The sequence below is a fragment of the Temnothorax longispinosus genome, chromosome 6, assembly GCF_030848805.1.
Source record: "Temnothorax longispinosus isolate EJ_2023e chromosome 6, Tlon_JGU_v1, whole genome shotgun sequence".
NCBI classification, from domain to species: domain Eukaryota; kingdom Metazoa; phylum Arthropoda; class Insecta; order Hymenoptera; family Formicidae; genus Temnothorax; species Temnothorax longispinosus.
In genome coordinates, this window is record NC_092363.1 from 13,896,719 (window position 1) to 13,910,742 (window position 14,024).

At 40.4% G+C, this 14,024-nt stretch overlaps 2 protein-coding genes and 1 long non-coding RNA gene across 3 annotated transcripts; all 3 read left to right on the forward strand.

Annotated features, from left to right (window-relative positions):
• Positions 1 to 399: 399 nt before the first annotated feature.
• LOC139815420 (uncharacterized) lies at positions 400 to 2,326 on the forward strand. Its single transcript, XM_071782349.1, has 2 exons — positions 400 to 537; positions 1,280 to 2,326. Exons 1-2 carry the CDS (start codon positions 400 to 402, stop codon positions 2,324 to 2,326), a joined length of 1,185 nt encoding a protein of 394 aa, XP_071638450.1.
• Positions 2,327 to 3,585: 1,259 nt separating this feature from the next.
• LOC139815421 (uncharacterized) lies at positions 3,586 to 4,662 on the forward strand. The gene has a single exon (XM_071782351.1). The coding sequence runs from the start codon at positions 3,586 to 3,588 to the stop codon at positions 4,660 to 4,662; it is 1,077 nt and encodes a 358-aa protein (XP_071638452.1).
• A 1,256-nt stretch (positions 4,663 to 5,918) lies between these two features.
• Positions 5,919 to 13,571, forward strand: LOC139814741 (uncharacterized). Its single transcript, XR_011732575.1, has 2 exons — positions 5,919 to 8,704; positions 10,231 to 13,571. It is a non-coding gene; the product is annotated as an uncharacterized lncRNA (long non-coding RNA).
• The last annotated feature ends 453 nt before the right edge of the window (positions 13,572 to 14,024 follow it).

The following is a 14,024-nucleotide window of genomic DNA, read 5'->3' on the forward strand; positions in this document are numbered from 1 at the left end:
CGGTAATTACGAGGGATGGTTTCCGTTTTTTGATACATTCCATTCCATGATTCACGCGAACAAATCACTAGATGACATACAAAGGATCAATATTTGCGCGCCTCTCTAACGGGTGACGCGAAAAACATTATCAGCTCGCTAGAAATTTCCGCGGTTAATTACGGAGTTGCCTGGGGCTTACTTAAGGAGCGCTACGACAATAAACGTGTGATTACTCAGAGCCACATCAAGGCTATTATGGAATTGCCTTCCATGTCGCGAGAAAATGCATGCGAATTACGACAAATCGCCGATGACGCGTCAAGACATGTACGTGCCCTTCAGGCTTTGAAACGTCCGACTTCTCATTGGGACGACTTACTTGTTCATATTTTGAGCAGCAAACTTGATGCCGTCACAATGCGGGAATGGCAAAACTCATTAACTGCAACCGAGTTGCCAAGCTTCAAACAGCTTCTAGACTTTATAATACATCACAGTCAAATGTTAGAATCCACCGGGAAATCAAGCGTCCCATCGTCCAAGAACAATGCGCGAGTATCTTCTGGCGCGAAACGTCAAGCCGTTTGTGTCGCGTCGGTCGGATTAAAATGCAGTCATTGTGGCGAGGAGCATTCGATTTATCATTGCCAAAAATTCCTAGCACTCGCGATTCCACAAAGAATTGCCGAGATTCGCAAAGCCAAGATTTGCATGAATTGTCTAAGATCAACTTCTCATATTGCGAGTAAATGCAGTTCCGGAAATTGCAAGGTGTGCAAAATGAAGCACAATACGTTGTTGCACCTCACCGGAGATGCACCTCAACACTAGCCTAAGGAAAAAAAACCACAACAGACAACGTCATCAAGCTCGCCCGCTACCGTGGTTATACATTCGACTTCACGGACCGACGAATGCGTTCTACTTGCTACCGCGATCGTGTACGCATATGATCGCAAAGGTTCGCGCAAGCAATGTCGCGTATTGCTCGATTGCGGCTCACAAGCAAACTTCATCTCGAAGAAATTCTTGGACACGCTTAACCTCCAGACGCGGTCATCTAATATCTCGATTTCCAGCATCAATAACACGACCACAAGATCCTCGTTAACAACGCAAGTCCGTTTGCAATCTCGCATTAATACATTTGCTACCACACTCGATTGCATCGTCACTGACCGAGTAACCGATAAGCTACCAGCATTCGCACTGAAACGAAGTGCTTTCGAGCTTCCCCGCAATATCGTCCTAGCCGATCCTCAGTTCAACGCGCCAGCTGATGTTGATATATTGATAGGAGCAGAACTTTTCTGGCAGGCAAGTCCTTTGCGTCGGTCAAGTCAAGACTTCGACGAACCACCCAACACTGCAGAAGACCAGATTCGGATGGATCCTCGCGGGACGCCTCGGTCAACCCTCGAAAGCCACCAAGCATATTCAATCTTTCCACGCATCAGTAACCAACGCTCAGCTGGACGAGCAGTTGAGTCGCTTTTGGGCTATAGAAACGATCGAGGGCCCAGATAACCTTACCGCCGACGAAGTCCGCTGCGAGCAGCACTTCCAAGATAACACAACACGAACCGCACAAGGTAGATATATCGTGAAGCTCCTGTTCAAGGAACAAGTCATCGAAAAAATCGGAGACACGATGGAGATAGCGCTGAAAAGATTACGTGGACTAGAAAAAAGGCTTGTGCGTGACCCCAATTTGAGAGCCCTATACAATCAATTTTTGGACGAATATCTTGCCTTGGGGCATATGAAGCAGGTGGAGGACACAGCTCAGGATGACAAAGGATCCTTCTATTTACCTCACCACGCCGTATTCAAGACCACGGCAGGGGCAACCAAAATTCGGGTTGTTTTCGACGCTTTGTGCAAAAGCACTTCTGGTATATCACTCAACGATGCTCTCCTGACGGGCCCAGTCGTGCAACAAGATCTCCTATCGATACTCACACGATTTCGAATGTTCCGTTACGTACTCACGGAGGTGAAGACGTACGAGCTCACTACCGTCACGTACGGCACGTCATCGGCCTCATACTTAGCAACGAGATGCCTCAAGCATTTAGCTGAACTCCGTCATGATAAATATCCAGCGGGTTCAATCAGAGTGCAAAGAGATTTTTACATGGACGACTTGCTCACAGGGGCGGATTCCATAACCGAAGCCAGAGAGGCACGTGATGAAGTCATTGCATTATTGCGAGAGGGAGGGTTCGAGTCAAGTAAATGGTTGTCCAGCTGCCCGGAACTACTAGATCATATGCACGATTCAAGCGACAACGTAATGACAATAAATGAAGGTAGAAATTCTTCCATACTAGGCATTCATTAGAATCAGACGCAAGATCGATTCTACCTTTCGTACAAGCCATTAGAGGCACAAGCTGTCGTCTCCAAACGCACTATCTTATCCGAGATATCAAGTCTATTTGACCCATTGGGACTCCTTGGACCCATCATCGCGTTAGCGAAGCTGATTATGCAAGATCTTTGGCAATCGGACATCCATTGGGACGAATCAATTCCCCCGGACATAGACACTCGGTGGAGAAAATTAAAGGACCAACTGCCTCTCGTTAACCTCAGCGTATCTCGTTTTGTCAAATATAGTACGGACCCCAGATCCGTACAGTTGCACGGATTTTGTGACGCTAGCGAACGGGCCTACGGCGCTTGCGTGTACATACGCACGTGGGTGAGAACCAATGAATTCCGCTCCGAACTTTTGTGTTCGCGCGTCGCACCAATTAAGAGTATCTCACTACCAAGTCTCGAGTTGGCGGCAGCCCTGCTGTTGTCACAACTAGTTAGCAAGGTCAAAGTGGCAATCGGCTTAACGGACATACCTATTTTTCTATAGTCCGATTCAACAATAACTCTTAACTGGATCTTGTCGCCATCCCGAAGGTGGACCGTTTTTGTGGCCAATCGAGTTGGCGAGATACAACGTACCTCAGATATTGACAGTTGGCGCCACATCTCATCAGCCAGCAGTCCAGCTGACATTATCTCAAGAGGACTCGAACCACACGATCTATTGAGCTCACCGTTGTGGTGGCACGGGCCCGAGTTCTTGGCTTCAATCGAGGAATATTGGCCCAACAGCACCTTCAAGCATCTAGAAAACGTCCCGGAACGAAGGGACCCTACTGCAGCCGTCGTCGCCATAGAAACATCTCTTCCCGAAAAACTGATTCTTAAATATTCCGATTTAAATAAAGTCTGCCGCATCTTGGCCTATTGCCTGAGATTTAACAAGGCGCGTCGGCCAGACAAGCCTACACCGTTTATTTCACACTCAGAAAGTTTTTTGCATTGATGCTCCTATGTAAAGCTGTACAGAGGCGATCGTTCCATCTGGAATACAAGGCGTTATCCAAAGGCGAACCCCTCGGCAAATCGAGTCAGCTAAACTCATTAATGCCCCTTATATCCTCGGATGGATTAATACGCGTAGGGGGGAAAATTCAAAATTCCGATTTAATTTACGATGCACGTCATCCGATAGTACTTCCACGTAGCCACGAGTTAACGAAACGAATAATAGAACGGGAACACATACGTAATGCTCACGCAGGGATACAGGCTACTATGGCCGCGGTAAGACAGCGCTTCTGGCCGTTGTCATTACGCTCGAGCGCGCGAAAAATCATTCAAGGTTGCGTGACTTGCTTTAAAGCCAAACCCGTTCTGTCAGAGGTCGTCATGGGTTCCTTACCTGCAGGACGCGTTACAGTATCGAGACCTTTTCATCATTGCGGTGTCGATTACGCCGGACCATTGATGCTCCGAGAAGGCAAGCGACGTAATGCGCGACTCGGCAAGGCATACGTATCGATATTTGTTTGCTTTTCCACTAAAGCAGTTCACATCGAGTTGGTCAGTGATTTAACATCGAACGCGTTTATCGGAGCGCTTAAACGTTTCTCAGCCCGTAGAGGCAAACCCGCATGCATATATTCGGATAATGGAACCACGTTTGTGGGGGCCCAGGGGCAGTTGAAAGAATTTTTCGAGTTTTTCAACGACAACCAGACACAATCCGAAATTCGACACTTTTTACGAGACCAAAACACATCGTGGAACTTTATTCCTCCCAACGCCCCGCATGTCGGAGGGCTATGGGAAGCCGCGGTTAAATCCGCGAAATACCACTTAAATCGTATCGTTGGGAAAGCGCATTTAACTTTCGAGGAGATGTCAACAGTATTATATAAAATAGAAGCGATCCTAAACTCGCGGCCGATTACGCCTTTGAGTGAAGACCCGAACGACCTAGCTTGTCTAACCCCGGGTCACTTTTTAGTTGGTACCCCCCTGAATAGTTTTCCTTACGAAGAATTGAACGATGTCAACGAGAATCGACTGCTCCGATGGCAGAGAGTGGAGCAGTTAAGGCAACATTTTTGGAGCAGGTGGTCTTCCGAATACCTCCACTCTCTGCAAGAGCGTAATAAATGGAGGTCCAATAAGGGCCGGCAATTGCAATTAAATCAATTCGTTTTGTTAAAGCAGCAAAACCTAGCTCCCTTGCAGTGGCTGATAGGACGAGTGGAGAAGACTCACCCCGGACCTGACGGGCAGATTCGCACTGCTACCATAAGGACCGCATCGGGATCTTTCGTAAGACCCATAACTAAAATTGCGATACTGCCCATTGATTGTTAACCCGATGGGTAATTTCATTGCGTTCCATTCTATTTTTTCGGCTAATTTTGAAATATTAATTTCATTGCGTTCAATTCCATTATTTTTTGCTAATCTCGATGTATTAATTCATTGCGTTCAATTCCATTATTTTTTTGCTAATCTCGATGTATTAATTCATTGCGTTTAATTCTATTTTTTTGCGTTAGTTTCGTTGCATTCATTTATTGCGTTCAAGTCCGTTATATTTAGTTACGCAAAATTTTAGCGTACCAAGCATTGCGATTACTGTATGTGAAACTGCGTCATATCATCCTAGATTAAGATTTTAAATGTTCAAAGATGATTGTACACCAAGGGCTATTTTAAGATGCGATCATACATAATGAGTCTAACCATTGCGTTTATAGCGGCATCCGGTATCGCGGCTGCTCTATTTTGTATCAAATGCGATTGATTGAAAGCATGTCCTTTCAAGGGGGGCAGAATGTTGGAAATACAACCACGCCTGCGCACGCGATACTACTAGGGACTTGCGCTTGATTCCCTTCGGGCGCTTTCGCCAAGCGTCGGGCTTTTTCGGTTCTCGAGCGGGCGCCGGTTACCCCGCGCAATCACTTGCCATCCAGCGTGCTACCGTGTAAGAGTCGCGGATTCTAACTCTCATTGTTACTTCGGCGTAATAAATATACATATCCGAAATTGAAAGGAATAATTATTTCTCGACCACAACCGCGAAGCAATCGTTCCGTGGACAAGTGGTGGCAACAGCCAGACGTCACAAGAAGTCAAAATCAAACATTAAGAAGGAAATGTATCCAAAATCGCATATGTGTGTACGTATATGCTGTTTTGCAAATTGTAAAAGTTGAAGAGAATAAGAAACTGATCTGTAGAGCAATTTATATTGTAGGCAATAAGTTATGCTAATTAGTTGAATCGAGTCCATTATTATCCATTATTATGTGATAGACGTTGATCTTATACCATGGTGTCTGGAAATATTAATTATTCACGAAATTAGGAATAACAATAAATTTTAGTAAATATGTAGTATAATGGCACCCTTTTCGACCAATTTCCTTTGAAATTTACAAATTTTGTATATTTTGTGTAATAAAAAAGATTCTGAGAAGGAAAATTATTGACCTATGTGAACCTGTCACCCGACTTCCAAAAAAATTAATTTTTTTTACAGAAAACGTTAGCATTTCGTTTGTAGTTTAATACATTAAAAATATAAAAATTTAAAAAGTAATGTTTGTGTGAAATATGTACGTTGCTCAACTGAGCGATTATTGTTCGCGAAAAGGTTTCGAATACCGACGCTCGTGCAGGACGACTGCTTGCAAATGCTAATGAAAGGATAGGTTAATTCTAATAATAAGACAAAGAAGGACAGATCAAATATACGCAAACACTTATTTTATGTATCAATTTTACTCGAAATTAAATCACAATCTTATATTTCTAAATGAGAAACGGTAGTAAATAATATTATATGGTTCGACTTCTCAGAAACGACGCTTTGTGTAATCCGATATCCAAGGTCGGATTTGTTTTGCTCGAATAACGCTCGTATATTCTCACGAAATCTTGATCATTGTTATCGCTGGCGAATATCTCATATCATATTAATCGCGTGAATCGGAAGTAAGTATCTCAATAGTTAGTACAGTAAGAATGTCTATTAATTATAAGACAGTAATTTTGAATCGCCGTAAGAAACGCAAGCTGCCGCATTAACATTGAAAAGGTGTAACCGAATTTCAAAGCTTCCGTAAATATCTATATATATAAGTACCGTCGTTTGTATGTATGTATGTCTGACCGCGAACTACTCATTCGTTAGTGGACCGAATTTTTACCAAGGGTACATGAAATAGGGGTAGAATTTCCCGGGGAGTGCCATAAAGTGTATAGTTTTTCGTTACCGATTTTCTGGAAACCGGTTTTTTTAATTTTTCTAATTTTTCGGGAAATAATTGACCGAATCTTAAAGAATTATATATGAAGTAGGGGTAGAATTTTCCGGGGAATGCTATAAAGTATATAGTTTTTTGTTACCGATTTTCTGGAAACCGGTATAAGAAATTTTTACAATTTTTCGGGAAATAATTGACCGAATCTTAAAGATTTATAGATCAAACAGAGATAGAATTTTCTGGGGGTGCCATAAAGTGTATAATTATTTGTTACCGATCTTTTTGGAAGCCGGTACCGAAATTTTCCAATTTTTCGAAAATTAATTGACCGAATCTCAAAAAATTGTATATAAAACAGGGGTAGAATTTTCCGGGGAGTACTTAAAGTGTATAATTTTTCGTTATCAATCTTTTTGGAAACCGGTTCAGAAATTTTTCAAATTTCTCGGGAAATATGAAATAATGGTAGAATTTCCCGGGAATTGCCATGATGTGTATTTTTTGTTACCGATCTTTTTGGAAACCAGTTCAGAAATGTTTCCAATTTCTCGGGAAATAATTGACCGAATCTGAAAGAATTATATATAGTAGACAGGGGTAGAAAGAACTAAAGAATGTAATAGAATTAGAAAAATTGCTAACAAAAATGGGGTTTCCGATGATGTGTATAAAATTATATTAATTTTGGACGAGCCTTAACTACGCACTGCGATATCTAACGATATTAATATTTTGATCTCAGAAGATTGGACGAAGGAAATGGAAGATTACAAAAATTGTAATGATAAATATTAATTAATAATTAATTGAGTTTTATTCAATCTTGCAAAACGTATATTTCGTGGGTGTAAAATAAAATTCCTTTCAATAATATTTACATTTTTTAATTAATAGTAAACAAATGTAATAAAATTAATAATAAATAAATTCTTTTCATAAAAATAAATATAAATTTAACAAATAATATCGTTCATAGGTTGATCAGTTTTAAATGAAATATATGGCTAGGTTTACATCCTGAATTTAGGCCGCGACCTATACCTCAAGTCAGACCTAAATTATTTAGGCCGCCTGCTGTAAACATTTGATAGACGGCCGAAACTAGCTTCAGATCAGACTTTAGGTTGAATTTGAGGTATAGGCCGCGGCCTAAATGTCCCGGTGTACCCGTGCTCTTTGTTATAAGATATGCAGGATAAGATATGTAGGACGGTACATAAATTTTCATTCTAACCATCCGTTAAAATATAAATTAAACACTATCACCAGTTTGGTTGACCGCGCCATATTACTCTCAGATGAAAAATTTCATGACGGCAATATTAAAATAGTCAAAGAAATTTTGTACAATAATAGCTTTCCTAAACCAATCGTTAATAAACACATCGCCAAGCGTCTAAACATTCTCAAAACACGCAACAATACACATAACACCTCGATTGACCATAATGCAACCTTCGATTTAAAAAACTGCATACCTTTACCTTATATCAAAAAGTTGAGTGATAGCATTTGTCGCACGTTAAAAGAAATCCACATTACCACCTTATTTACAGTCCCTAAAAAACTCGATTGCCTAATAAGACGAGGTAAGGATAGAATTGACGACCTTAAAAAAACCGACACAGTATACAAGATAAACTGCAGGGATTGCAAGGCTACGTATATTGGGCAGACTAAGAGACATTTGTGCACGCGCCTCAGGGAACACCAGGGCGATATCAGAAAGCACACTAGTAATCATTCCGTAGTGAGCGAACACAGAATGTCTTATGGGTATGATTTTGACTGAGGGAAGCCAGAAATATTACACCAAGAAAGACATACTAGAAAGAGGGAATTAGCGGAGATGTTTTTTATTAAAAAATTTGACGGCACTATCAATTTACAAAAGAACACGGAGAATCTTAACGTTCTCTACGAACATATCATAAAAGAATTATAACTCCTTCCCCTTCTTCGCTACTTCCCTCTCTACGTCCTAGCTTATTACTACGGCAACTGTTTGTTTTTATATTGTCAAGTTCGTCAGTCTAAATTTTACCACCGCACGGCTCTGACATGACACAAACATCTAACGAAGTATGCCGTTTAACGAATATTTTATATTGTATTGTTTGATCCTGACGCACAAATATGTAAGTTTCTAATTGTATAATTACGGATTTTTGATTGTCTTTTACTTATTGCGGAGTACTGAAATATGTCGTTTAGTTTCTAGATTCGGCGTAGTTAGGGCATTATGCCTGACGAATATATTTGTGAGAGAGCGCTTGAAAAGGACCGATCCACGGTCGAAACGTAGCGTTGTAAATCAATAAAATTTGGCCAGTTGGGTCGCTCGCAATATCTCTGTTAATATGTAGGATAAGTTGCTACTTTCACATATTATATGTCAATTGATAAACCACTCACTTCAATTCGTGACTGTCGCGAGCGATTGTATTTTGTGTGTCAAGAGTTAGCATACAGAAAAGATACAGTTTTTTATGCAATCGATCAAAGACAAATCGCAAAGAAAAGACAAAAAGAGAACATTATGAGAGAGAGAGAGAGAGGGAAAGGGAGAGGGAGAGGGAGAGGGAGAGGGAGAGGGAGAGGGAGAGGGAGAGGGGGAGGGAGAGGGAGAGGGAGAGGGAGAGGAGAGGGAGAGGGAGAGGGAGAGGGAGAGAGGGGGGGAGAGGGAGAGAGAGGGAGAGAGAGGGAGAGAGAGGGAGGAAGAGAGGAGTAGAGAGAGAGGCGAGAGAGAGAGAGAGAGAGAGAGAGGAGAGAGCGAGAGAGCGAGAGAGATCGAGGAGAGAGAGAGAGAGAGAGAGAGAGAGAGAGAGGAGGAGAGAGAGAGAGAGAGAGAGAGAGACAAAGAAAAAAGGTATGCATCTTTTCTGTATGCTAACTCTTGACACACAAAATACAATCGCTTTCAATAACATTTATATTTTTTAATTAATAGTAAATAAATGTAATCGGTATCAGAAAATTTTTCAATTTTTCGGAAATTAATTGACCGAATCTCAAACAATTGTATATAAAGTAGAGGTTGAATTTTCTGGGGAGTGCTATAAAGTGTATTATTTTTCGTTACCGATCTTTTTGCAAACCGGTTACAAAATTTTTCCAATTTCTTGGGAAATAATTGAATCTTAAAAAATTACATTATAAAATAAAGGTAGAATTTCCCCGGGATTGCTATAAAGTGTACAATTTTTCGTTATTGATTTTTTGGGGAACCGGTTACGAAATTTTTTCAAATTTTTGGGAATTGAAAAAAAATTCGAAGATGTAGGTTAGAGTTTGAGGAGAAAGAATATCAAAGGTGCTCCTAATTAATGAGTAAGTTTGGGGAGAGGGGAATAGATTTTTCGCCCGCGCTTCGCGCGGGCTCAAAATCTAGTATATATATAAGAAAATGTGACACGCCTTTATATTAATCTAATGAGGTTAATGGCGATAATAATAAATCTCGTATAATTCGTCTGAATACTGCAAAACGAGAGTATCTCGATTAACAGATATGGTGGTTACGTATCTGTCGTAAATATAATTATCCGATAAATACCGGAAGGGCAGATCAAGTTCGTTAAGCAAAATGCGTGGTACACGTTTATCCGATTTGTCACGGAAAGAGATTGTTTCAGGGTACTTATCGTAGTTGTTCGTTTCTCAGTGCCGTTGGAAACGGCGGCGTAACTGGAACGTGAACGAGCTTCGATGTTTCGATGATATCCACAGAGATTCGCCGAGGCCCGTCCTTCGTCAGACGAGCGCAGTATCGTCGTTCTCTCGATGGAATCCCCGGAAGCAGAGTCAATCTCCCGATTTCTCTTTCGCTATGTAAGTACGCACTTCTCGCATGAAACCGGATAGTCACGAGGAGGAAAACGTGAGGAATCCTCGCCGGCAATTGTACACGATAGTTTGTCGTTCCGAAACTAATATGGTTCTTTCGTCTAACGAGATCACTTTTACAAACTTCCTCGAAAACAACAACGTATTTCGTTCTACTGTATTCTCTCGCAACCGAATATCTAATTCTCGAGACACGTGCTACTCGAACCGAGAACCGTGATTGAGTGACGTCGTAGTAGCGCGCTCTCTCTCTCATCGTTGCTACGCTAGCGCGGACCGGCAAGCGGAAAACGATCGGCAGCGCGCTCTTTGCTTCCGTCGCCGCGGTCGCCGCGTCGCTGTCTATTGCGCGCTTATTTCAAACAAGTAACTTGCCCCCCACTTTGAAATATTTTAAATCTACTTGCGCCATCTTCTTTAGAATTGTTTGTAGTTGTTTGTAGTGCTTTTCGTTTCGTTTGTAGTCAAACCATTTAAAAGTTACAATTTAAAAAAATAAATAAGACCTAACCTTGTCATTTGTTGAGATATCTCAAATCCGCTTGCACAGTTAAGCATTAAGGGTGGAGCAACATAATCAGATTTGTTAAAAATAGCAAGCAACAAAATCAGGGATACATAATCAATTCGGAAATCTGCTCAATTTATGACTTTAAGGCGTTGTGCTGGTGTAGGATAAGCTAAGGGTGGTTTTTAAGCATTAAGGGTGGAGCAACAAAATCGGAATTAATGCAAATGGTTGGCAATAAAATCAGTAAAACATAATTAACTAAAATAAGTCGTTATATTTTCGACCCAACTGGCCAATTAAAACAAGATTGCACGACGTTTCGACCGAATTCCGGTCCTTATCAAGTGCTTTAATTTAAGTTACACCGATCCGCATAACAAATTGCATCGTTGACGTGGTGTCCTGACAACGTCAAGACAAACGCAAAACTAAACAAAAGAGAAAATAATACATTTAACAATAGAAAAACTATACAAAATCGTTACAATATCGCGCTGGTCAAAAACAATAAAATTAATTAACACTGTAAAAATTAGTTAAAAGCTTACAATTCTTATGCGTTCCAAAACAAACGGTGAAATCAAAACGTCACTAGCCATATCGAGGCACAACGTCCGAACAGTAAGACAGTCAAAGTCGAAATGAAGTTGTCAAACGTAATCCGCGGATAGCAAACGGCGCTCTGATGGAAAAACGAGCAGAACCGAATATACAGGGCCGACTAAGTAATACCTATGACCCGGTTATAAATAGATGGCAGACTCTCAGTATCGTTTTGTAAATTGATTGTGCAATCATGTCTTTTAATGAAAAACATTTCCGATATTTCTCTTTTTTTGAAATGTTTTTCTTTGTATAAAATTTTCGGATGTTGCCACTTGAAATCATGATTGTGTGTAAGACGATGTTTGCTCACAACAGAATGATTATCTACATTTTTCCTAATATCACATCGATGTTCTTTGATGCGTGTTTCTAAATGCCTTTTTGTCTGGCCAATATATACCGCATCACAATTTGCACAATCAATCTTATAAACTAACTCAGTCTGACTGAGATTCGGCAACACGTCCTTACCCTTCCTAATGACACAATCCAATCTCTTCGGGATGGTGTGAAGAACCCTAAAGTTCATGTCTCGCATTGTACGGCTAACATTCTCGCTAAGGCCCTTTATGTAAGGTACAGTAATGCACCTTCGAGGATCTTGGGCCACTTCGCTACTGACAGGATCATTGTTGTTACGATTTCGCAATTCGCCAAGTCGGACATTGACATATTTATCAACAATTTTCTTCGGGTAACAATTATTAATAAGAATCTTTTTTATTTCACTAATATTAGAATTGTGAAACCGCGCGTCGGACAAAAGAATCGCCCGATCAACCAAATTCCTTACGATGTTAATTTTGTATTTCATAGGATGGTTTGAAAAAAAATTTATGTACCGGCCCGAGAAAGTTGGTTTACGGAACCAATTCGTGAGCAATGAGCCTCCCTCGCGGATGACCGTGGTATCAAGGAAACTCAATTTACCATTGCTTTCCATTTCGTAAGTGAATTTTAATCTATCGTGGTAATTGTTGAAACTGTCTAATAATTCACCAATACCCGACTCGGGAACAACCGCGAAAATATCATCCACATATCGTTTGAAAAAGGATATCACGGAGAAAAAGTTACGGTTGCTACAACAGAATAATGCTGTTAATTTTCGCCCATCCATACAAAAGGGTTATGGAAACCATAGTACTCTGGAAGTGACCTATGGTTTCCATATGGTTTCCATATGGTTGCCCTAACCTTAGTGAGGGTAGCTACTATATGGATGTTGCAACCATAATATATGGATGTTACAACCATAATGAACAATTATTCACCCGACAAAAAAAAATTATTTATTACTATTTTTTAACTAAATTTGTTTCTTAAGATGCAGTCTATGATTATAAATATTTTCTTGTATTTAAAAACACATATAAAAACACACATACCTTGGTGGGATTCGAACTCGGGACCTCTGGATCGTGAGCCAACTGCCTTACGTGGTAGACCACTTCTTAATTTAATGTTAGTGTTATATTTAGTCTACATATGTCAACCAGCGCAAATATATAATTTTTCAAAAATCATCTTAAGAAACAAATTCAGTTTAAAAAAAGTAATAAAATTTTGAATTGGATATATGATATAATATTTCTTATAATGTCGGGTGAATGTCAGAAACCAGTGTCGGCTCATTACGAAATTTTGTGTTCGTAAATATATTTATGAAAAAAGTATATTTATAAAGGCCTATCTACATAAGACGCAGAACGCGAGTCGCAAGACACACGCACAGTCTACATGTCAATCTAACCTCTATACACAAAGAGGTTAGATTGACATGTAGACTGTGTGTGTGCTTGCGACTCGCGTTCTGCGTCTTATGTAGATAGGCCTTAAAGTTAAAACATCCTTATCAAATCCACTTTATTCTATGCAGAAATTCTTTTGCGCGCGCAATGGAACTAAACTCTCAATCATGCAGTGATTCAGTGCTGTACCGTGCAGCTATATCTTATGGATCTCTCAACCATAATAATTGTGCTGCAGACCACATAAGAGGGATAGCAATAATCCTTTGGTTGAGGCAACCATATACGAGGGTATTATAACCGAATGTTACGTATCGTAAGAACTACGGTTATGACAACTGTATAAATGGGCATATCTTAACAGCTACATTGAATGTAATATCAATTTAACTTGAATTTACATCCATTTCTCTTTTAATCATAGAGAACATTGTTGTAACAACCGTAACAATTTTCTCCGTGTATCCTGAAACTGAGCCGCTGTATACAATGCTTCTCTAAATCCTCCATGACCATGTCAGCCAGGATAGGGGAGAGGGGAGACCGCGTTTGCGTTTGTCTTGACGTTGTCAGGACACCACGTCAACGATGCAATTTGTTATGCGGATCGGTGTAACTTAAATTAAAGCACTTGATAAAGACCGGAATTCGGTCGAAACGTCGTGCAATCTTGTTTTAATTGGCCAGTTGGGTCGAAAATATAACAACTTATTTTGAATTATTTGCTGGCGACGGAATTTGTTT

Coding starts and splice junctions, on each gene's coding strand:
- LOC139815420 (XM_071782349.1), top strand. CDS start 400: ATGCGGGAATGGCAAAACTCATTAACTGCAACCGAGTTGCCAAGCTTC. Junction 538..1,279: donor CGTCCAAGAACAATGCGCGA/GTATCTTCTGGC, acceptor ATATATTGATAG/GAGCAGAACTTTTCTGGCAG.
- LOC139815421 (XM_071782351.1), top strand. CDS start 3,586: ATGGCCGCGGTAAGACAGCGCTTCTGGCCGTTGTCATTACGCTCGAGC.